Source organism: Cyprinus carpio, chromosome A15 (genome assembly GCF_018340385.1).
Source record: "Cyprinus carpio isolate SPL01 chromosome A15, ASM1834038v1, whole genome shotgun sequence".
NCBI classification, from domain to species: domain Eukaryota; kingdom Metazoa; phylum Chordata; class Actinopteri; order Cypriniformes; family Cyprinidae; genus Cyprinus; species Cyprinus carpio.
This window is the reverse complement of record NC_056586.1, coordinates 25,471,712-25,496,905: the sequence shown is the minus strand read 5'-3', so window position 1 is coordinate 25,496,905 and position 25,194 is coordinate 25,471,712. Positions and strand designations below refer to the sequence as shown.

Below are 25,194 nucleotides of genomic sequence, written 5' to 3'. Positions count from 1 at the left end.
AGTAATTTGAATATATTTTCAAATGTTATTTATTTCTGTGATCAAATCTGAATTTTCAGCATCATTACTCCAGTCTTCAGTTTCACATGATCCTTCAGAAATCATTCTAATACGCTGATTTGATGGTCAAGAAACATTTATCATTATTATCAATGTTGGAAACATTTCTCTGCTTCATATTTTTTGTGGAAACTGTGAAAAAAAAAAAAATTCAGGACTCTTTGATGAATAGAAAGTTCAAAAGAACAGCATTTATTTAAAATATAAATCTTGTTACATTGTAAATGGTTTGCTGTAATTTTTGATAATTTTAATGCATCATTTCAGAAAAGGTTATTAATTAAAAAAAAATAAAAATCATACTGACCCCAAATTTTTGAACTCAAGTTTATAAATTACTGTTAATGTTTTATGAAGGAACAAGAAATAAAAATTAACAATAATAAATCTATAAATTAAATGATGTTAATAAAAGTATATTGCTCATTGTTATCTTATGATACTTAATGCATTAACTAATGTTAACAAAATGTTATTCAAACAGTATTTTCAATATCGTGCCCTTTAGGGTTGGGAAACACAGAACTGATCACTTACTTAATCAGCTGGAATGGTTATTGATTCTCTTATTGAGAACCGTTATTACTTTAATAAACTCAGATGAACCAAAAACTGTAACTATGTTCCAACTATGTTATTTGATTCAATGAGGCTTCCTTAAAGAGCAGGTCATATGGTATTTTAAAGTGTCCTAATATTGTGTTGGAGTGCCCTACAACAGGATTATGCAAATGTGTTACCCAGTGACGTAAACCGGTAACAGGCAAAAGATTCGAAAATATGATGACTCGTTAAGGCGATTCAGAACCGACTCTCTCTTTTGAGAGACAATATCTTTATTTATCATGCACTTTTTTGATTAACAACTTTGCAGATTGTTTTCATTTTAGGATAGCTACATTATAAACTGCAAAAGAGATATTTTTCAAAAACTCATATGACCTGCTCTTTAAAAGTAGCAAAAGAATCATTGCAATCATCAAATGCAATCATTAAGGAACCAACTGACAAAAACACATGGCAATTATTTATTACAACATAGCCTACTAAACAGATGTGACTGTCATCCATCATAGCTTCATGTCAAATTATGACATCTACTCTAAAGTCTATAGGGTGTAAGATTTAGAAGCGTGTATTGTCTTTCTGTAGTTGTACCTGCTGTTGCTACTGCAGTAATTGTGGTGTGTATCGCCGCCCTGCTGGTGGTGCTGCTGAGTGTTTACTACCTCAACCAACCAGAAAACCAAGAGCACATTCACACACACACACTGCCAGAGAAACAGGCGGAGTGTGACAGATCCTTTCTCTCCATCACCGTCAACCCTCTGGAGGTACGACAAATGTCTACATGTTCAAGCAACACAAGACATAGTGTAAAGAAGCTGCCAAAATGACGACGCCTGTCAAACTGTCACAGCATGCACAAGCCTCCGTGAAAACTTTTCTTTATAGCTGACAGGACAGAACAGCAGTTACACAATCAGCTTGAGCTGAACAACTGATTCAAAACCCAGTCGTTTCTAAAAAACTAAATACTGAAGTTGTGTGTGAGATCATTGGCCTAGTATTTTGCCAAGAAGTCGGGAATGTAGTGTTCCTCAATCAATATCTCTTTTGGTCCAACATCTTTTTAAACAAAATCAGATTTGAAGGTTAGTGTTTCAATAACATTCTACCCAGACTATCCTTTCCCTCTCTGGTTTTATAAGTAGTTAATGTTAAGAATTGGGAATTGGGTAAATGTTAAAACACTCAGAAATTCAATAGTATGGTCACTAAATGTAAACAATTTGCGTGTTAAAGGGATAGTTCACCCAAAAATAAAAATTCAAAATAAAAATAAAATCCAAACCTGCATGCCTTCTTTCTCTGGAACACAGAAGACATTTTGAAAAACAAAAGTGCAAGTCAAACACAAAATAACATGCTTTAAATCTAATACATGTTTTAACAGAATTTTAATTGTGTTTTTTGTTTTATGAAATGATTAGCTTCATGTTGCTGCTAGTATTGTTTGTTTTATTAGGCTCATTGTTGTATTGATTTGTGCATTTTAAAGAAAAGGAGGAATGAGACAGAATTCATTTCTGTTAATTTTCACATTCACATCGCTTCAGAAACTCTGTATGACTTACTTTCTTCCTGAATCTTCACAATGGCAGTGAATTTCCTTGTATATAACTATAAATTATGACTCCTCCTCAGCACAAAATCCTGTGAAAAATTAAGAAAACACTGTGACAAAGCAGAATTGTAATGTTTAGATAATCAGCCAAGTTAATATTGAGTATTACAGCTGTGGAATATGTTTAAGTTCAATAGCCAGATTTTGAAGAAAATTAAGGATGTGGTGTGTGTTTGAGTTATTTAGCCAGATTTTGAAGCATGTTCCCATTGTGACAAAAACACCATAAAAGCATAACCATAAAATTACAATAATGGGAAAAAACCCTTAGGATAACCTGTAGAAAGAAAAAAAGACACTAAAACACTCAGAATAATGTAAGTGAAATTTATTTATTTATTTATTTTAGTATCATAAGGTGGAGGTTTAGGGTTGGTGTAGGTGTAGACGTTAATCAAACAGACTGTGATAGATAGCAAAATTAATTTATTGTTATTTTATGGCGAAATTTTGCATCACTTCCATTTAAATGACTCTGAAGCAGAGTAACCAGACAAATGGAAAGAATTTGAATATTTCTGTTTATCACAGCAGATTAATTTGGTTCATTCCAGAGCTTTCAGGAGCTTCAGTCAGCAGAAGAAGTAACTGAAGAGGAAGATGAGGAAGATGACTGCGATATCTCTACTTCAGAATCAGACAGTGATGAAGAGGAAACCGCCATGTCTTCCATACATCATCAAACCAGGATGCAATGGGGAACATCAACATCACACTGCTGAAAACACATTCACACGCTCGAAAACACACAACGCTCTACCTGTAGCATTCTATAGTGACCTGCAATACAAGCGAGTTGATGTGCAAACACACTTCGGAAGACTTCGAAACAGCTCTGATCCTTTGTGATACAGTTTTGGTGCGAGATGACAAACTAATAAAAGTCCGACTTTTCCCTTTACACTCTCTGTCTCTACCGCTGGAGGACAATAACAGAATAAGAGACGGTGAAGTCACAGAAGAACCTCGAGCAGCCTCCCGTTCAGGCTTTTGATTAAAGACAGTTTCATTTCGAGGTCTCTACAGCGCATCTCATTTTCTCTCCCCTCCTTGATAGCACACATTATTAAATACTAAATAACTTTGAGTTAGCTTCATCTGGAAAGCGTCTGCTGTGAACAAACATCTGTGAACAGATGTCTTTAAGATGTCAGTTTTACATGCATTCTAAATCATAACATCTTAAAGACATCTTCTAAATGTCTATTTGGCATCTGATAGGAAACGTCCTATAGACGGATTGCAGATGAGCAAACACTCTAAAAAAATATGTCTTGCATGATGTCAAATAGACGTCTCCGTGATGTACAGTCAAAACTCAGTTAGATTTTTAATGTTTTTTAAAGAATTATTTTCTGCTCACCAAGCCTGCATTTATTTGATCAGAAATACAGCAAAAGCAGTAATATTGTTTCTATTTAAAGTAACTGCTTTCTATTGGAATATACTGTAAAATGTAATTTATTCCTGTGATCAAAGCTGATATTTTAGCATTATTACTCTTCAGTGTCAAGGTCATTCAGAAATCATTCTAATATTAAGATTTGCTGCTCAAAAAAAAAAAAAAAAAAAAAAAACATTTATTATTCTGCTAGTGCACGTGTGCCATCTGAGCTGATTTAGAATGTGTGAAAAATATTGTTTGTTCACAGCATATGCTTTCCAGATGAATTAATCTTTAACAGACATCTTGCAGACGTACATGTGCTATCCATGTGAAATGATCATTCATAATAATCTTGCGTCATCTGGCGTAATAAACTGGCGTCCTTGAATAGATTTTTATAAATCCGTACGTGCTCCTCTTTAGGTGTCGTCTTCATCGGTCTCTCTTGCATTTGTGTGCGAGTGGTTTTGTAAATGACTTTTCTCTCATTATAAGTGCAAATTAATGGGTTATATGTGTTTGTACATCTTACCGACTCAATTTGCTCCTTTTTGTGGTCGCTGCTGCACTTTCTCTACATGGGTCAATAAAAACGGTTTTAAGAAATTGGTCACCTAACTCATTTTACTCATAAACATGGCGGTTTAATGGTTATTTTACTGGAATTTATGCACAATAAAATGTATTAACTTAGAGCTGACACTTCAGACTGGTGAGACGCCATGAACGCGCACAAACAATAACAATACAACAGCGACATCTAGTGGCGCAACACGTGTAGCACATTCACGTAGTCATTTCTTTGTGTTCTCATATATTTTAGTATTTGCTAGGTTGGGGGGCAAGTGTTGCATATAGTTATGTTTAAAGAAAAAAAGGCCACAGTTTTAAGTCTGGGTGTCCTGTACAGAGCACATTCAGGGCCTTAGAGATACCAAATATTGAAAGTTTGAACACTCCTTTTGCTTGGTCTTTAAATATGACTGATATTGACATGATCAAATTAAGCTCTTTTAGGGCAATATGATAATGTTTTGCAATTATCATTTAAATCTGACTCATTTTCAAATTGTTTGTCATACATTTTGGGCAGACAAGATAAATTATAGATCAATTCCTATGAAATATGAGATTTTTCAGATTCTTATGAAAATGTTGCCAAGTTATTACTCCCATTATTACACTTCTTTTTTTTTCATAATGGTTTGCACCAAGGATACATTAATATGCAAATTAGATGCAATGTATAGATACATTGTATAGAATGGGAATACCAATTTATGGACATTTTACGCACACATTCCATAAAGTGTAGTAGTATATCAACTCATTCTGTTACATCCTTCATAACATAGCTGAGAATAATTTTTGTACAAAAGTTGGCTAAAAATAGCCTGAAACCTAAAAACTGATTGGTGAATGATAAAATAAAACATTGTTTTTGCCTATACATGCTTTTCATGTCTACTTATTTTTTTTTCTTTTCTTTTCTTTCTTAGCGTCCTCTACAAAGGACATATATGAATAAAATATTTTTTTTCAAAAAGGTTTTTTTTCTCTCCATTTGTTTCTTAAGCTCCGACCAATGCAATGACAAAATAAATAAAAAAAAAAAAAAAAAAAAAAGAAAGAAAATGACAAAACTATTTTTTTCTGGTTCTCAGGAGGGTTTAATAAATTTTTAAATAAAGACATTCTAACTGGTTATTTAAATGGTTTCCATCCCATCAAGAGTATTTAATCATGATGAGGATGTTGTTGAGATATATATATATATATATATAAACAGTTGTGAAAAATTGTGACAATTTACATACTATGACAACATGCCCCGCTAAAGGGTTAACATTCAAATAACTATCTAATATTTTGATGAGACATATAATACATTATTTATATCAAGTAAAATATAAATTATAAATGCATATTTCATATTTATCATATTCAAATGTTTTAAAAAAAAAAAGCTTTGCATAACTGGCTATTCACGGTTCAGCTGTGTTGCTTTTGGATGTTATTCTTCTGAAAACCACAATGATTCATAAACAGAATAATATAAACCTGAAACCCGACACATAAGCAGGTTAGTATAAACTACTGTGAAAACGCACTTATAAACATGTCATAACATCAGAATCGGAGTCGAACATTTGATTTTAAAAGCAAGTGAGATTACAGGAATAAAAGAGAAGCAGACAGCGTTTGGCTTTGGAGTTGTATTTTTATTCACATTTCAAAGGTCACGAATGAAAGTCGTGTCTGCTGTCTTGCGGGTTTCTGCTGGATCCGTGAAAAAGACAAGCATCCATTTCATATAAAAATCAAATCTGTAAAAATCTGCTTCACTATTTCAAAGTTGCGTTTATACGCTAAAAACATCTGAAAACTGATTGAATCAGCTTCGTCATGAACACAAACGAAAACAAACTCATAATAAACATGAACGGAAAAAAGATTTCAGAAGATCTCAGGCACTGCGGATGTGTATTAGTTAAAACTGGTGAAAGAATAAGAACCTGTTTTCTGGGATAAAATGCATTAGTCTAAAATAATTATGTTGGATTTATGTCCAAGAAAGCTAGGTCCTTACTAGTGTTTAGATAAAAGTGAAAGAAAAAGCAAAAATCATCAGCTCTAAAGAAAATTATTTCCATGGAAGACATGAACTTGAGTCATTCTCGCACACAAATACAGACATCTTACTCTCATTAGTCATCTCATAATCATGTATAAAACCAGATACTCTTCGTGGGGCTGAAGCGTCCGTCCCTACGACACTGAATTAATGTCTGTGCACAGCACAAAGCCTCTACAGCACCGCAGATCATTTCTGAGCGCGTTTTCAGTGAACGTAGGTGTTTTTTTTGGTTGTGTGTGTGTTTGTGTTTGTCTTTGGTTGTTAATGTAGTTATTTATTGTGTGTGTGTGTGGGTGGGACTGGATGTGATGGATTCGGTGTCGTCCCAGAGCCTGTCGTGCCGCCCTCCTGCACAGCTCCATCAGCGGCAGGGGTTCAGCTACGGGACAGAGCAGAGATCAGTAAGGGTCAAGGGTCAAGGGTCAAAGACCTCAAGCGATCATGTGAAAACACTCTTCAGGACTTCAAAGTCCAGCAATGATCCTAGATAAGCTGAATGATTCATGATGTTGCAAAAGAATGGTTTAACATCTTGTTTAACATCGGTTTAAACTACAGTTTGCTTTTTGTTGAAAATGATGACAAAGCATTGTGAGACATTAGTGGAACTTAAGAACTGAAATCAGCATATTAGAATGATTTCTGAAAGATCATGTGACACTGAAGACTGGAGCAATGATGCTGAAAATTCAGCTCTGCATCACAGAAATAAATTAAATTTTAAAATATTCAAATAGAATATTTAACAGTAATTTTAAATTGCAATAATATTTCATAATTATACAGTTTTTATTTTATTTTTTGGTGTGCATGAGAGACTTCTTTCAAAAACATAAAAAAATCAATAAAATCAGACCAATGTCAAACATTTCAACAGGAGTGTATACTGGCTTTAAAAAAAAAAAAAAAAAAAAGAAAGAAATGTGATGTTAGTGAAAAGATCCTGCAGCACAGCAAGTGAATTTTATAAAAAAAAGGGGTGACTTGCATATCCAACTATATTTAGATTAACTGTAAATATGCTTTTAGGGGAAGAAAAAAAAATGAATATATGGCCCCTTTAAACATTTCTGTAAATTCATGGTCGGTGTTGCAACCATGTAAAACCCCTATTAAACTCCCTTTTTTAGAGAAGTTAGGAAATATGCTTGTGGGTACTGTGCCAGCAATATGGGAATAATTTCATAGGTGCATCATATCTAAAAACTGCTATTACAGAACAACATGTTTTTCCCTGTTACTATGAGTGGTTGCGCAATTACTCACATCATGAAGCAACAGCAAAGACATGAAGAGCATCTCTAAAGAGCTGGATTGAAATCGACATGCACTCAATCCCATGGATGGGGATGAAGGAAAATATGTGAAAAGGAGGAAAAACAGAAGCAGCAGAAACTGAAAAAGACACGTACGTTCTAAACCGTTGACGTAGGTCATGGTGACCTCGCAGTGACCCCACACGGCGCTGACGATCGGGTACAGCCTCTTCCCTTTCAGCCCGCGAAACGCCACGCCCAGGTAGTTCCCGTCGGCGCAGAATCCCAGCGTTCCCTCGTCCATGTCCAGAACCACCAGAACCTCCTCAGGCACCGAGAACGTCCCTTCGTCCTCCTCATCTTCGATAAACTCCGGGTACGACGGCGCCGGGCCGGTCCGGCTCTTCCTGTCGTGGTAAAGTTGACCTCGTCCCAAGTCCCAACCCCAGGCTTCGGCGTCGCTGCCGACTAGGGCGGAATATCCGACGGCTCGCAAGGGAGCCGAAGAAGTCGCGACCCCGACTACGGCATGTGTGCCGCGCTGCCGTACGGGCCAGCGCAAATTCCAAGCGTGCAAACCGCGGGTAAATCCGACTTTACCCCGCACACAGTCCGTGCTTTGGGCCACCGGGTGGCGGTGGAACGTGAGCCGGTCGTCGTCTTTGATGAAGAGGTTGAGCGAGCGGTCGTCTGGGTTCCAGGCATGCTGAAGCTGGATTTCCGGTCCCGCCGGCGGCATGTCCAACAGCAGCTCCAGACGGGCGGGTAACGGGACGCCGCGGCTACGGAGCGACGCGAACACCGGCGGATACGCCAGCTCGTTCGTCTCCGGCTCATCCGCGGATTTCACCACACCCGACACCCTCTGCCCCATCACGGCCCAGCCACGGGCATCAACAACCACAGCCGGGGTCACCTCATGAGCAGGACAGACCGGTGAGCGGCAGCCAATCACAAGAGACGACACGGTCCCATGTGCAAGAAGAAGTCCAGAGCGGAGACGGCGGCACTGTAGAGTAAAACAAAAGAGAGTAATGAAGCTTGTTGTGTCTTTTAAAGACACAGTGTGTTGTTATATATTGCCGCACTTGAAACTAATCAAACAAATCGAAGACTAGGTGTGTCAATTTTGAGTAAACGTAGACTCTCCCTTGAACTCTCACGCACAATGACATCATGATTCCTCACAAGTCAATAAACAACACGGAGGAAGGGCTTATTTTGTGCTTAAAGAGGCACACAATTAGAAGATACTGAATATTTTAAAGCAATTTCAAACTTCTTTTGAATGCAGTATTTTCCAAATATTCACTACTGTTCAAAAGCATTTAATGCTTTTTGAGAGAAGTTTCTTCTGCTCACAAAGGCTGTATTTATTTGATCTAAAACACTAAAAACGGTAATATTGTGAAATACTATTACAATTTAAAATACCTGTTTTTTTTTTATTGTAATACATTGTAAAATATAATTTATTTCTGTGATGCGATGTCGAATTTTCAGCATCCATTACTCCAGTCTTCAGTGTCACATGATCCTTCAGAAAATCATTTTAATATCCTGATTTGATGTACAAAAAAAATTCTCCTCATGTTGAAAAACAGCTGCATTTTTTTTTAAGAGAACATCATTCATTTGAAATAGAAATCTTTTGTAGAAATAATAAATGTCTTTACCAATATTGATCAATTCAATGCATCCTAGCTATCAGTTATGCAATATACATTATATAAGTTTTCTTTTTCAATCAAAAAAGAGAGAGAGAGAAGCTTAGAGTCAACTCAGTAAGGGTTATGGCATTAAACTATATTATTTATATATTTATATATATATATATATATATATTTATATATATATATATATATATATATGTATATATATATATATATATATATATATATATATATATATATATATATATGTATATATATAGAAACTATATATATATTCTTATATATATATATATATATATATATAAACATATATATATATGCATGTATATATATACATACATATAGTACATACATACATGTATACATATATGTCATTAAATATAAAAAATATATTATAATAATATAAATTTTTTTTAGTTCTACCCAGTATGGCTGCAGGGTTAAAACAGGAAAAGGCAAAAGAAACAGTATAGAATGTAAAGAAAAGCAGTGGGCGCACTTCACTAAAGAGACAATTCTCTAGACTAAGATTAATGTTTACACAATCAGAAGGAGCCGCTTTCACTCACACTCTACCGGGAGACTGACAGAATCTCTTCTGAACCTGTGAAAGACCGCAGTTTCACAAGAGCATGAGGATGGGAAGTGAATATTTCCTCTGGAGCTCCAAAGAAAGAAACAACGACACAAACATGCAGTCAAAACAGCCACGTGCTGACGAGTCAAAAAGCAAACTTGCACTGTCCAAAACCAAGTCCAGTCATTTCTTTTCTCCAGAAAAGCAGTCACATTTGTCACATCCTTCACTTATTTCAGCTAGTTCTGTTACTGAACGGAGATCTCAGGAGCCAAACCCCTCTCAGGAAATGAACTCGACTGGTCTAAACCAAACAAACACACTCACACCATAACAAACCAAGACAGCAAGATAAAATAAAAATAAAACATTTATATTTCTATGACAATTCTATGTTAAATCTCACCCAAAATGTGAGAATGCAGAAAAACAACATGCAAGTTTATAAACTAAGTGCTAGTGTAGAGAAAAGATGAGATGTCATTGCAAGGGGATGGAAAGTTAGGCTAATGTTTTCACTTGAAGATTATGAAGGCACATGAATTAAAAACAAAAAAAAAAAAAAAAAAAACAAAGCAAAAAACTTATTATATTGCAGTGTTGATTATAATGTAAAACTATCAAATTTGATGTGATGTTGACTTTAACATTTAAATATTAAGAAATTATGACATCCACAAATATCAGTACTGCAATTTTACAGTCGTAAAAAAAAAAAAAAAAAAAAAATATATATATATTGATATATATATATATATATTATAGATAAATAATTTTTTTTTACAACTTAAATATTTTTAATATATTGGTACTACTACTTCTACTAATTATTATTTATTTCATAATTATCTTATTTTAGTTATGATGAAATTATAATTATTATTAATATTATTGTTGTTGTGATACTGATATTTTAATAATTTAATAAATAACTTTAATAAATGCAGTACTACTACTACTACTATTACTAATACTAATAATAATAATTATAATAACAACAATACATTATTATTATTATTATTATTATTATTATTTTTTTTTTATAATCGTGTTGGTATATAAATTACAGATTGTTTGTATAGACAATAAAAAGAAGAAATCAATGAATTCCATCACTTAGAAAAGTAACAGCACACCTCTCCTCGACCAGACACATTATTTGCGGAATCATTCATGTCTGGAGCACAAATAGTGCGGCATGTGTTACACACTAAAGTTCAATACTAAGTTCTAGTGGTTTGTTTAGATTACCAAATATGCGCTTATATAGTAACGAAAGAAATAATAAGAATGTGAGATTTTATCCACACAATCAACACAAGACACGGAAGAACAAAGTCTGCGCTTACCCTCCATGCCTCGCTGCTTCTGTCAGCATAGAGCAGCAGAAAAGGGAGAAAGTGAAAGAAATGAAAAGGGGTAAAGCAGTTCAGGGTGGAGCGATTCCAGAGCAACTCTCCTCCCTCCACGAGCACCAAACACATGCCTGGCTTCTCTCTCTCCCTCTACTCCCTCATGACGATGGTGATTCACTGGAATAAACTGTGCTGCAAGTGTGAATAACTGAGCAAACACTCACCTTCCCGATCACAGCAGGACTGAAGGAGGATCCACGTCAGCCGGACGACTTTTATGAGGCCTCAAACTCCTGCGCAGAGACAAAGAAGAGTTCTGTTAGGAGAAATGCTACCTGTGCCCATCCAAAACCAGGATGTGAGAATTTCATCGGTCAGCGCGCACACATACATAAACTTTCTCTCAGGCAGAACAAAATAACAAGGTTATCTTTTTAAATTTTTATGCAAACTAGGCATATAAATATATGTAAACATACATGTATATAGAGATATAGATAGAAGTATAATACAGAAATTTGTTACTTAAATGTGTCCTGAGCAAGCCATGTACCCAACATTTCCTCCCAAAACAGCGTTTGTAAGTCACTTTTATAAAGTAAACATTGACCACCTGGCCAGTCACCTAAAGTGAGCAGTCGTGCACGTCCTAGTGGACACACCAGCAGCTGGTCAAGCCTGACTATAGGACACCCTCCATCTGTCATACCTGCATTATTCATGTTTGTGGTGTCCTACATTTAAAGCATATCAAAAACGCATCTGTGACACAAAAGAGCTTATAGACCACTGACCCAGATTTGAGCTCAGCCTTGGTAATGGCCGATCCCATCCCAACTTTAAATAAATTAATCATAAATTAAACTCAAATTAGATAAATGTATTTAATATTATTTATTCCAAAATATACAAAAATATGAAGATGAAAGATCCACACTTGTCCAAATTCAGCCAAAAAGGCTTATAGCATTTATTGCTCAGATGTCACAAAAATATGTACAAAAAATGTTTTCGGGTATTAACCCTTCCTCGGTGCCAAGTTTTTATACCATAAATAATAAGAAATGGTTTTTCTCTCATTTATGTCAGTACCAAAAACAAGATAGCTTAAAATGCAATGGAATACAAAAAAAAAACGCTCTAGCAGCGCTTAAAAAAGTAATTTACAATCAAAAGTAATTGAGTCATTAATACAATACAATAATAAAAAAGTCTTAAGCTGCAGAAAGTTGTATTAGTGAAGATACTGTGCATTAGGAATGCACGATTAATGAAAATAAAACCAAAACCGTAATATGGCTGTGTTTAATTAAATAAATACATGTGCAGCATGTTTCAAAATGAAGCACAGCAGTAAAAAAAGAAATAATAATAAATAAATAAAAGAAAGAAAGAAAAACTGATGGTTTAACATTTGAAAGAGAGGAAATTAAGACACTACTGTAATTTAACAGCTGTTATGCAAAAATATTTTTAGTATTTATTTTTCTTAAACACTTGTTTTTTATTTTACAGTAACATTACAACAGTAATATTTCTTATTGCTTTTTTATTAATAATAATTATTATACATAGCATTTAATAATACTAATACTATTATTATTAGCCATTGATATATTACAAAATTTAGACCAAATTGCACAGAAAACCTAGAATTTGTTTTACAATCATACTTTAAATTTGCAATTGCAATTTTTATAAATAAATGGACAATTCACAAATGCATTTCCTTAAATCGTGCCACCTTATTTTTTTGTATAGCACTGATTTGGCAAAATTGTCAGTACTAATTACTTCTTTAGGTGTTAAAACTTCATGTACAAGAGCACTCGCAATGTAATTTTTTCCCAATATCGTGCAGCCCTACCAAGTGTGGTATAGTGGTTAAAAAGGTCAGACGGAGTTCAACATCAAGTCAATGAAGACTCCTGAAGCATTAGTCGAGATGTTGGTTTTGTGTTTCCGTGACGACCTCGTCCTCCGTTTGACCCCGGTGCAGAGAACATGTCTTTGCATGACCTATAAAAAAGTTGAAAATAGAACGAGATAAAAGAAAGAGGAAGAGGAAACAGTAACTACTGAGACTTCCTGCTTCCCTCTCTCGTTCTGAGCATACTCAAAAAAGTGATTTGAGCTTGACCTCAGCTGACAGACAGCAGAAGACAGAAGCTAAGAAAATGAAAAGTGGCCTCTTGATGAGGCGATTCAGTTGAGTAGACAGTCAAAACTTTACTATTAACAGGCAAAAGCAGATGTCTGCTTCTGTTTTACAATGAAGAGTCAAAGTTGCCTTATTTCAACACTCACATTATTGCATCTATCTGAAAAAAATAAAATAAGACTTTAACACAAGCCCAGGTGACCAAATGTTTGAATTTAAAAATGGATGAATTTCACAATGTCCATCAAAAACATTTCTGGGTTATATTTCACCCCCCAAAAAAGTATTATAATTATATAATTATATTTAGAATAATTTATTAATTATATTTCTCATAATAAAAATTAAATCTATTATTATTACATCTTTTTTTTTTTTTTTTTTCAGATCGGTTTGATTACAATAAAAATTAATCATTAAAATTAAATACTTTCATACATATATTTTAATGCAATAAATTCATTACAATAAAAATATAAAGTATAAATATAAAATATTCTTCTTATTAGCTGTATTTAATATTTTCATAATTTAATATATATATATATATATATCAAGAGGTTTATATGAAAAGAATGAGTGAATGTGTTTCAAAACTTCTACTTGTGTGGAGCATATAAGAGGTTTATTGTAAAGTGAGGATTAGAGAATATACATTGCATTATTCCCTTAAAAGTGTGATGTTAATTTTGATTGACACATGCCTTTTAACCATCAAAAGGACAGAACCCTTTGTTTAAACTCAAACAGACACATGTACACACTACACACACACACGTCTCAGAACTTGTTTGCATAAGGGTTGAGAAAGGTGTCCATAATGAATAACGAACACATGCAAATTGCATAGGTAACAGGAAGTGGGCACGAGTTTAAAGACGACAGAAGAACAAAAACACACGAGACAAAGGGAATGGAAAGAACTTTGCAGAAGTGACAGCGGCCCGAACTAGGAAACAACATCAGTCAGTGTCTGAATCACCGCTGGCATACACAAAAGATGAAATAAATAGCGTGTAATAGAGTCTCCCCCTCACTGTTCACCTCCGATTCGTTCATGCATTTCACAACATTCAGAATCTGTGGCAGATAAAGGGTAAGGGGAGGGAAACAGCGTGATTAGATTATCTCTGAACCTCTTTCCACTGTGACCTTTGCACGTATACACTGAAAATGACACACAAACCTATTTTCAAAACATTCTATTTCATGTACACTGTCTGACAGGCAACTTTCCCCCCGAGAACAGCCATTCAACTAAATGTTCACGTTACTGAACACAAACATATGTGTGCAAGCCAAACAATGAGTTTTAAACGTGCATGAGGCCAAATCTGCTGTTCCTGAATATTTTCAGCATAATTCGTGTATAACCTGGTCCTGAACCTGAATGCACAATCGCAACACGACCTAATGCGGTGCTGCGGTTTCAGCTGCTTTGAAACAATTTAGAGCACAAACACAAACAAACCAGCCACGCGCTGCTGAGCTAACGCTACTTACTCTCGCGAGAATCCCTCGGAGCTCCGGCGCGGACAAAATCACTCGCCGAGATTTACACTTTTACACTGAATGCGAGCGTATATCGCGCCGCTAATTCCTATAAAACAAACTTTGACGTTAAAACCGAACGCGTCTGCCTTTTCTCGGTCGCATCCGGCGAGGAGGAGCGGAGCGCGAGGCGCAGACGGCTTTTGTTCCGAGAGCTAGCTGGCGCGTGACATCACGCGAGCTGATTGGCCACGTCGACGGGAGGGCGGAGTCCCGTAGTGAAGCTTTTCGAATCTCTGAATCATTTGAACCGAATGATTCATTCACACGCAAAATGATTCGAAACCATCGAAACACAGCAGACTGGCGGCACCTGCTGGACAAAACAATATAAATGCAACAAAAACTCAGTTTAAATGTAATCTATTAGATTAGATACCATTAAATGAGAAGGTTCTGTAAAATGTGTGGATATATATAGCCTATATATATATATCGCCTATATATATATATAATATATATATATATATATATATATATATATATTAATATAGTATATTATATATATGTGTGTGTGTGTGTGTGTGTGTGTGTCCAGTCTCTTTTAATCGGGGTAATTAATTTTGTCCATGCCTTAATGAGGGGGCTTCCACTCAAATAATAAAAATACATAAATGTAAGATTCAAGTGATTCAAAACTTTTATTGTCCCCCAACATAACAGAATAAAAACCTCCACAATTCTTGTGATATTTTACATTTACATTTATTCATTCAGCAGACGCTTTTATCCAAAGCGACTTACAATTCATCATAAAGAGGCATCTAAACATAAGAAGTGCTCGTGTTTGAAAGATTTTAATTTAAGGAATTCAAGTACTAACACATGTACTTTATCTGAATCTCACATTATTTAATTAACACACAGGACCTCACAGTGCCACAGAATAATCCTTATATAGGTAAAATGTGGCCACAACACTCATATTTCATTGACTTTTCTACATACATTTGTATTCTTCAATGCCACCTATTTCTTTGCCAGTTGCAGCGTTTTGTTTCTCTTTGTGTTGTTTTGCACTATTCTCAATTTTAACTGCATGCAGAAACAATGCTTTGATTTGAATGTATAAATATCCGTCACGTGCACAAAGCACCTGAAAACGAACTAACTGGGTGGACTTGGTGGAAAATGCTTTTTCATATGATTCACTAAAGAGTTTGAATGTCTAAAGCTCTCTCCACACTGAGCGCAGCTGTACGGCTTCTCTCCGGTATGAATCCGCTCGTGTGATTTCTGTTGTGAAGACAGAGTGAAACTCCTGTCGCAATACGAGCACTTGTACGGTTTTTCCCCCGTATGAATTTTTTGGTGGCATTTCAGCTGGCCGAGTGTAGTAAAGCCCTTCCCGCACTCACAACACACGTAATCTTTCTCACCGGTGTGGATTTTCTGGTGCCGGTTACAACTGACCAACACTGCAAAACTCTTCCCACAGTATGGACACACATAAGGCCTCTCATTTGTATGCACTTTCAGGTGTTTTTTCAGATTTGATGATGAATTAAACTCTTTTCCGCACTGATCGCAAATAAGCGGCTCTTCTCCGGAGTGAACGCGCATGTGATCATTGAGAATATTGGAATATTTGAAGCTCTCTCCACACTGAGCACAGCGGTACGGCTTCTCTCCCGTGTGAACTCGCTCGTGAGATTTCAGGTTTCCCGGCTGAGTGAAGCTCTTGTCACAATACGAGCACTTGTACGGTCGTTCTCCAGTGTGAATGATCCGATGCTGTTTCAGCTGGCCAGCTGTAGTGAAGCTCTTCCCACACTCACAACACACGTGATCTCTCACTTCATCGTGTGTTTTCTGATGCTGTTTACAACAGTCCAGCCGAGAGAAACCCTTTCCACACACAGAGCACACGTAGGGCCTCTCATCCGAGTGAACTTTCAGGTGGAGATTTAGATTTGATAGCGAAGTGTACTTTTTACCACACTGATCACAGTTAAAAGGCTTTTCTCCAGAGTGGCGCCAGAGATGATTACTCAAACCTAATTTAAGTTTGAAACTCTTTCCACACTGTGAGCAAATGTACCGCTCTTTGCATTTTCTTTTTCGAGTTTTGAAGTTACGATGTTCCTCCTCCTCCTCCTCCTCGTCTTTCACTTCCATCCGATCTAAAATAAACATACTTAACAGTTAACATCAGTTCAAGTGAACATGATTTAATAGCAGGAAGCAACCAAAATGTGCCGAAGCTTAGTTATGTCGTTTTCTTGATAATACAATCAAAATGTGGATGACAGCTGCGATACAAGGTTACGATTAGGGCTGTGCGATTAATCGAAATCGTAATAAAATCACGATTTGAGCGTGCGCGATTTCTAAATCGCTTTATAGCACGATCGCGGTTATAGCACGATTTTCCGCGGTCCCGACCTCCCGCAGTATGCTATCCGATCCAATCAGAATGCAGCGCACCTAAGTAGAGCGCGAGAACAGGACAGACTGGGCATATGACTCCAGGTTCACACTCTGACGGAGTACGTGTGAACCTTGTGCAATAAATATATTTCAGCACCTGAGACACTGCTACACTGAGCTCTATGAACAATGCATGGCAAAAAGGCAAAAAAAAAAAAAAACCTGGACACGGGTTTTATTTTATTTTTTTACCATATGTCTCGACATTTTGTTTGAAATTTTTACTTAGTGATTATTTTGACTTATGTCTGTTCTAGAGGCATGTTACAACTTTTGATAAAGCTCTCTTTGGTTTTCTTTAGCAAATATGTTTAAAATTTATACGGAATGCATTTATGACTGTAAAGCATGTCTGTGTGAGTCAAAATCGTGATTAAAATCGAAATCGCAAAATTGATCAAAAAATCGTGATAGGTTTTTTTTTTGTCCATATCGCACAGCCCTAGTTACGGTGTGTGTTCTGTTTTTTTATGTTTTAATGTATTTTTTGTTTTTTTTATGATTTTTATTTTGGTTGTTTTTTGATTTATCTTAATGTTTCTCAGAAGTCATTAGTAAAGACTCAAGAATGGACACCAACCTATTTCTTCATAATTGTTCCTGGATGTTTCTGGATCGCTTATGTCATCAATCTCCACTTCAACATACTCGGTCTTCGCCATAGTGTGTCACAGACGTGCAGTTTCTCTTCTTAGAGGATGATGGATGAATATTGCTAACCTTCATTGGTGGTCTGTTGTGCCAAATTAAAAAAAAAAATCATATGCAATTAATTTAATTACACTTCATTTAAGTGGACATGTGTGGTTTTTTTTTCTTTTGACATATAGAGTATTTTAATACGGTTTTATGTTAGTAAAACCGCTCCATAAAAAGGTTGCTCATTTTTATGCAACCAAGGATTTTATATTCTTAAAAGAATACACAAACTAATCAGAAATCTCACATAGAAATTTACAGAGATTTACATGTACATTAAATTATGTTTTAGCAGACAGGAACATGATAAATTCGTCACAGAGCCAATAATATTCGCGGTGCACAAGACCTATTAAAAACAAGAATAAGAAACAAGCGAAAGCAGAAGTTAAATTATGCAAAGAAAATGATTTTTTTTAGAGATCATCTATATACAAAATATTAACAGACTGAATGGAAGCTGATCAAAATGAATGATTATTCGATGTACATTAGAGCAACACACAGATCAATTCTTACATTAGAAAAGAAACACGATTTTTAATAACATTAAGCCATGAAATGAAATCTTGATCACACAGAGCTGTACACTCACTCAGAGCCTGTAAACTAGCTGCCAACACAATACACTATGATTAATAACAAACCGGAGCATATAGTGCGTTTCATTACACTCGCATTTGAACTTTGGAGCTGGTTAATGTCCGTAACCTCTGTAAATCTGGCTCGAATCTTACACCCGTCGAAAATATTCCACATTAGCCCTTATTTCACGATGGTTAAAATGCTCACTTTTAGCTTCAGCCGGTGGGTTGCCAGGTGTTCGAAACAAAACCACCCCAAGTAGCGCAATTGTGAAACAGTTTAAAAGAATGCCTGTAAAACCGTGGACTTGGCAACCCTCTCCTCTGCGCATCCGGTTTGTTCTTTTGGATTTGCATGACAAACTCGAAAACGCATTGCTGCCACCTATTGGACATTTCTGGTAACACACATACACAAGCTGTATATGGGTCAAAGACGTTAAGATGCCCGCATCAAAAGAAATGTACAAAAGTGATTTTGTGTCCATAGAAAGCACATTAAATGTAAAAGTAAAATGTCTACTTTTAAGGTTTCAAATAAGTTTTTGGAGAATAAAATGTCAAAATTTGGTTGAAATAATGTTACATTGTCATTCAGTGTAACACAATATTTATGCAAAAATTCAAACAACATGCTTATTCTGACGTGTACATATTAAAATATCTAAAAGAATAATGGAGCAAACTAAATTTTATTGTGTTTTTAATTAGTAAAACAATTCTAACTGACAAATGGGCAAAACCTATAATAGTGGCAAATGTTAAAAATGTAAAATTACAACTCATTAGTATTTGGGGTGAAAGTAATTAGTCTTTTAATATGTCATAAATTGATTTTTGTTGTAAATATGCCTGACAAGATTGTTACACTGAATCACATTTTACTGGGTGTCTTCTGTAAATCAGGGGAAAATGTATGATATTTATTTTTTGCTCAGAAGAACAAAAACAAAATTGCAATTAAATAAAACAGAAAACTTTTTTGCATTTTTTGGGGGGAAAACTACAACAGTTTAAAGCAGTATTACACTTTTTTTATGGTTAAACACTTTTTCGTCTTTGACCCATATACGTTTAAAAGATTGACTTTAATTAAAATAACACTGTTTTATAGGACACCACAGCTAGGATACTGCAATTCTGCAATTTTTAGTTACCCACCCACTTTATTTCATGCTTCAAAACCTAGTTATTGTATGTATGTATGTAGCCTATGTACAATATGTATGTACCAAGAGCTCCTTAAAAACCACAACAAATTCCTTGCGGGTTTGCACACACTTGGCGAATAAAGCTAATTCTGATTCTGATTATTGGTTTTCAAAATAAGACGTTTTTGTCATTGTCAAAATAATTAGATGTTTTTCACCAAGGTAGTCAACCATGGAAATGTTAGTTATATACTAAATTAATTTTTGTTCTGCTTTTTTGTTGACATAGATGCTTATACTATACTATATACTATACTATACAAGAAAGTCAGTTTTGTCTAGCTGAATGCTGTTGTGTATCACACTGTTTAGATTTTTCTTAGATTTCGACATCAGGTAAACATTTACTGAGACAAATCAGTATATATTATATTAGTACACAGAGAAATAATACGCACAATTGCATGGATACGGTAGCCTACCTTTTATTTTATAGCAATGTGTTACATGTAAAGAGCAAATTCAGTTTTATGTTTTTTTTTTTACATTTTTTTTATGTGTAGTGTTTTATAGCATACTATAGTGAAAAGAAAAGTGCCACAAAATGACATCCAGGCAAGCTCCATACATGCATCTCATTTAAGAAATGGATAATGAAAACACTGCAAAATATCCTGCCATATTCAATCTCTGCATGCCATAACATTGATTGCTACTCATAAGAATGCAGAATACAGTGTATACTGTGTCAAGTATGAATTTACACACCCTCGAAAAATGAAACCCTCTCTTTAAAAGTCGCTAATATGTTTGTGTAGGACATAATACATATGCATACATATAAATATATTAACACTATACACATTTTCCTCATACCGAAAGGGAAATACAAAAACTTAAAGATATATTAGCAATCACATTGTGTTTTATTATCCTGGCATAAAAAAGTGCAGCTCAGTTCAGCATTTTATTTGGACTATGCAGTAATACATGAGACAGTGATAGGTTATAGTGGTTAGTGGTCAGTAATGCAGCTGTGCAGCTATATTTGGCTCACTTCATCACACAACACCACAGTACTCCCCAAAATAAATCAAAATTCACTGAAAATGCAGCAGTCACACACACACACACACACACACACACACACACACACACACACACACATGCATAAAAACACAGAAAATGATTCAGGTATAATGCCAAATTAAGAACAATTATTAAACATGTCAACACAATCCCTTTGGTCGCTCTGAAAGCATTCTTAGTTAGTATTATTTTAGATATTATTATATTGTTTTTTTTTTTTTTTTTTTTTTTGGCCAGTAGGCTTTACTTTGAGAATCAGTTCACACAAAAATGAAAACTTTTCTGTGTGAGGAATTTGCAAGCTTGTTGACACCTTTTATCTTAATGATGAACTGCAACTTTTTATAGTCTTGTTTTAATTGTACAGAGTACACAGGAACATAGAGTAAGTTTAGGAAATTTTGCTTCTTTTATTTGTGGGATTTCCTCTGCTCTATGATCTTGATAGAACCTTCTCCAATCCCAAATGCAGGGTAGAGGGGTTCAGTGAATTTGGTCTGGAATGTGTAAAGAAGAGTCATTGTGTCAGAGACGCTGTAGAAGCACAGAGTTCCTGCTCTGTGATCCAGATACACTCCTATTCTAGAGGAATGGAAAGGAATGATATTAACTTGTTTATCATCATGTCTGACATAGAAATCCTGGAAACAGTGGGTCAGTCTCCAGGACTTGTTATTAAACCCAAGTCTGCAGTCATTACTTTGTCCTTTACGACTAATTTCCTTGTAGGAAACTGCTACAGACCAGTCATTTCCACAGCATTCAACCTCCCAGTAACAGCGACCATACAAACCCTCTGTACACAGGACATTATAATATACATCAAATCGTTCTGGGTGATCAGGATATTGCTGGACTACATTTGATGATGATACTTTTCTGTTCCCTCAGACAGTTTGAGTTTTTTTTGCACAGTGTTTGGATCCAGGTGAAGTTGACGGAAATCTAATGAAGATAGACAAATAAATATTTCCATGAAGTACTTGCACCTCCCAACCCTCAACTCAAAATGCCATATTTTAATAATTAATGAAAACAACAAACTGACTCATTAATTGTATATTTTTCAGCAGATAATAGAAATAGATTAACTATCATTTAGAAATTTTGTGAGGAAATAATGTACAAAAATAAAACCCAACTTACACTGCAAAAAGTAATTTGGGCTTTCAGGTTTTGGAGGCTCAACAACATGGATATCTGACACTAAAAATAAGGTTAGAAACACAATCAAATGCTTAATTCATAAATTAAATCTAAAATATTATGAATGAATCAGCACCTTTTTAATTAAAAACAGCTTTTTGATTTTTTGTTAAATACCTTCTCTGGATATTCTGGCTGTTTGCTGTTGACAGACGTCCTCCAGAACCTCTCTGAATGCTGAGATTGAAATGTCTTTTAAAGACAGATGAGTGTGTTGAGTGAAGCTGGGAACGTATGAGGGTAAAACACACACAGACTGACAGCTCTGAAATGAGACAAATAATTCAGACTTAATTACTGAAACAAAATAGATATTTTCTAAAACATTTAACAAGCATGACACAATGCTGTTTCATTTAATAGATTCTCAACATTTTTGCATCACCTTCAGACAGTGGATCTGATCATCAGTAATCAGAAGTTTCTCAATCTCTGCTTGTGTTTTTCTGAGTTCTGTCAGCTCTTGATCCAGATGTTTGTGAAGTTTCTCTGCTCGATCTATCTCAGTCTTCTCCTGATCTCTGATCTGCTCTTTAATCTCAGAGTGTTTCTTCTCCAGAGAGCAGATGAGCTCAGTGAAGACCTTCTCAATGTTCTCCACGGCATCTTGTGCTGAACTCTGTTGGACAGGAACAACAGCCTAAATACTGTATTTATGAGACCAAGTTCAATTAATTTTATTACTTCATTATCATAATTCTTTTTCCAAATCAAAACAGTGATCATGCATACTATCAGTCGGTTGAACTAGCAAAAGCAAAATGTCACCAGTTTATTATGCCTCTCTTTTATTATTATTTTGCCTCTTTTACTTACTTACATCTTGTGATACTCACTTTAAAAGACTTCACAGCTTCACTGAGATCTTGCTGACCTCTCTCTCGCTCCTCAATCAGCTTTTGACATGCCACCTTTATCTCCTTTAACTTGTCCTGAGGATGTTAATGTTCAAAATCAATGTTCAAAAGTAGAAATACTGTAGTTACACCTTGCCAATCTCATTTTGTGATTGTTAAATATCAAATAAAATATACGTCATAATAAGGTAATAAGGAAGAAGTAGAAAAGGCAGCCTATTTCTGTCATTTAAGCCATCAATTAAAAAAAAACAAAAAAACTACCTGATGAAATAAAAAGCATTCATTACCTTTTTACTAGTCCATTCTGAATCCATAGATACAACATTGTGGTTTTTATGATTGTCAGTCACACACAAACAACAAATGCATTGATCATCATCCTGACAGTAAATCTCCAGAGGTTTCCCATGACTGAGGCAGATGTTCTCCTGAATGTTTCTGGAGGCTTGGACTAGTTTGTGCTTCATAAACGCAGGAGATTGATAGTGAGGCTGCAGGTGAGTTTGACAGAAGGAGGCCAAGCACTGCAGACAGGACTTTACAGCTCTGCTCTTCTCTGTAGTGCAGACATCACACTACACAGCAGCCGTTTGTAGAGACGTCTTCTGCAGCGTCTCCATCATCTCCGCTATCAGAGTGTTCTTCTTCAGCAGAGGTCTCTGACTGAAGCTCTCTCTGCATTGGGGACAGCAGTACGGCGGCTCCTGCTCCTTCTGGTCCCAGCAGTCAGTAATGCAGCTCATACAGTAACTGTGTCCACAGGGAATCGTCACCGGCTCCTTCAGCCGATCCAAACAGACTGAACAGATGAACTGATCCTCATACTGACTCGCTGCAGACTCGGCCATTTCTTTGCAGATAGTTTATAGAGCTTACACCTCTGATGGAAACTGCTCTACCAATCCACAGAAAAATCATTCATGAAGGAGCACATCTACAAATCTACAACATGCTTACAGTTTTGTGTATTAAACAATAATCTGAAATGCTTCACCTGTAACCAAAAGAATAAACCATCATATACCATCTAGATTAATATAATTATCAAGCATTAAATAATAACTGAATGCTCCTTTTTTAACACAAGCAAAAAGGCATGGGTAAAATTATTATTTAAGAATTCTATGAAGTTCTTACCTGCTTTGACAAAAAACAAAAGTCTAATATTCACTCCTTTACAGCTTTAGCCCGACTAGAACAGTGTGGATCCTTAAGGAGAGGCTCAAGTAGCAGGGAAATAGGTTTCGTTTATCTTGAATCCACACACTTTTTGGTTTTCAGTGTGCAGATGTGTACATGTTGCAAGAGAGAAAGGCCAAGAGTCTGAACCAGATTATAAACTTATTGTTTGTGAGGCAGTGACATAGCAGTTTTGTTGCCCTTCCCTCTGTACTTTGCTACTTTGTCATACCGTATCTCTCCACACTAATAATCAGACTAGTTGAATGATGTGTCTAATAACAGATGGAAATGTGTTTCTTTCTTTTAACTGCTACTAACAAACTTCTCTGTGTAAAATGGTTAAATCATTGATGATTTCATGTTGGCTGAACAATGCCCAATGGGATCAAACCTTTCAGAAATAATTTCTTGTTTAAAAAGTGATGCTCTTGATCACAAGAAGAGCAGATATTCATTCACAGCTGCTGTTTAGAAAAACAACAATCACAGACAATCTCACAGAGATCATGGATTCTTGAGACAAAATATTTCATAAAACAGTCACGTTTCCTATTTGAAATTAACCAAATGATCACTGGAATGGTATTTCATTTGATTTTCTCTTTATTTAATCAAAATCACACATTACATTATTAATTATATATTTAAAGAAATAAAAAAATCCAAATCCTTAAGTCCACTCAGTTATCCAAATTATAAAGAAATATAACATAATTAATGCAATAAATGTGCGACATAATTATGTACAACCTAATTATTTCGTTTCTGTCAGATACTTATGAAATAGTAATCATGCCTCATTCTTCAATCCAGTCCTCCAAATTGTAAAGAAATTGTTTAAGACATTCAGATAATTCCATTTAAGAAGGTCATATTAGCAGGTAGCAACACAAGAAAACAAAAAAGCTGATGCATGTAATAGATGTGTGATGCGAGAAATATTCTAATACAGTGGTTCTCAACCACATTTCTGGAGGACCACCAACACTGCACATTTTGCATGTCTCCTTTGTCTGACACACCCATAACAAGTCTGTGAGTTTCTACTAATGAGAAGGTGACCTGAATCAGGTGTGTTTGATTAAGGAGACATGCAAAATGTGCAGTGTTGGTGGTCCTCCAGGAATGTGGTTGAGAACCACTGTTC

General features: G+C 35.4%; 2 protein-coding genes and 2 pseudogenes across 8 annotated transcripts; 1 reads left to right on the top strand and 3 right to left on the bottom strand.

The window, feature by feature from the left end:
• Window positions 1-3,306, top strand: part of LOC109093757 — a 50,011-nt pseudogene extending 46,705 nt beyond the window's left edge.
• Window positions 3,307-5,130: 1,824 nt separating this feature from the next.
• On the bottom strand, window positions 5,131-11,147 carry LOC122134646 (SPRY domain-containing SOCS box protein 4-like). The gene is made up of 4 exons (XM_042771752.1): window positions 11,129-11,147; window positions 7,686-8,538; window positions 6,547-6,652; window positions 5,131-5,140 (listed from the first exon to the last, which is right to left on the bottom strand). Exons 2-4 carry the CDS (start codon window positions 8,401-8,403, stop codon window positions 5,131-5,133), a joined length of 834 nt encoding a protein of 277 aa, XP_042627686.1. The 5' UTR covers window positions 8,404-8,538; window positions 11,129-11,147.
• A 4,316-nt stretch (window positions 11,148-15,463) lies between these two features.
• Window positions 15,464-18,959, bottom strand: si:ch211-276c2.4 (gastrula zinc finger protein XlCGF8.2DB). Of its 7 annotated transcripts, none has more exons than XM_042771821.1 (3): window positions 18,571-18,959; window positions 17,857-18,009; window positions 15,464-16,969 (listed from the first exon to the last, which is right to left on the bottom strand). In XM_042771821.1, the coding sequence occupies exons 2-3, from the start codon at window positions 17,936-17,938 to the stop codon at window positions 15,954-15,956; spliced, it is 1,098 nt and encodes a 365-aa protein (XP_042627755.1). In that variant the 5' UTR covers window positions 17,939-18,009; window positions 18,571-18,959; the 3' UTR covers window positions 15,464-15,953. The 7 variants fall into 7 exon arrangements, with proteins under 7 accessions (XP_042627755.1, XP_042627751.1, XP_042627753.1 ...); XM_042771817.1 differs by having other exon boundaries at window positions 18,623-18,959; XM_042771819.1 differs by having other exon boundaries at window positions 18,648-18,959.
• A 2,022-nt stretch (window positions 18,960-20,981) lies between these two features.
• On the bottom strand, window positions 20,982-23,864 carry LOC109103965 (annotated as a pseudogene).
• Between the last annotated feature and the right edge of the window lie 1,330 nt (window positions 23,865-25,194).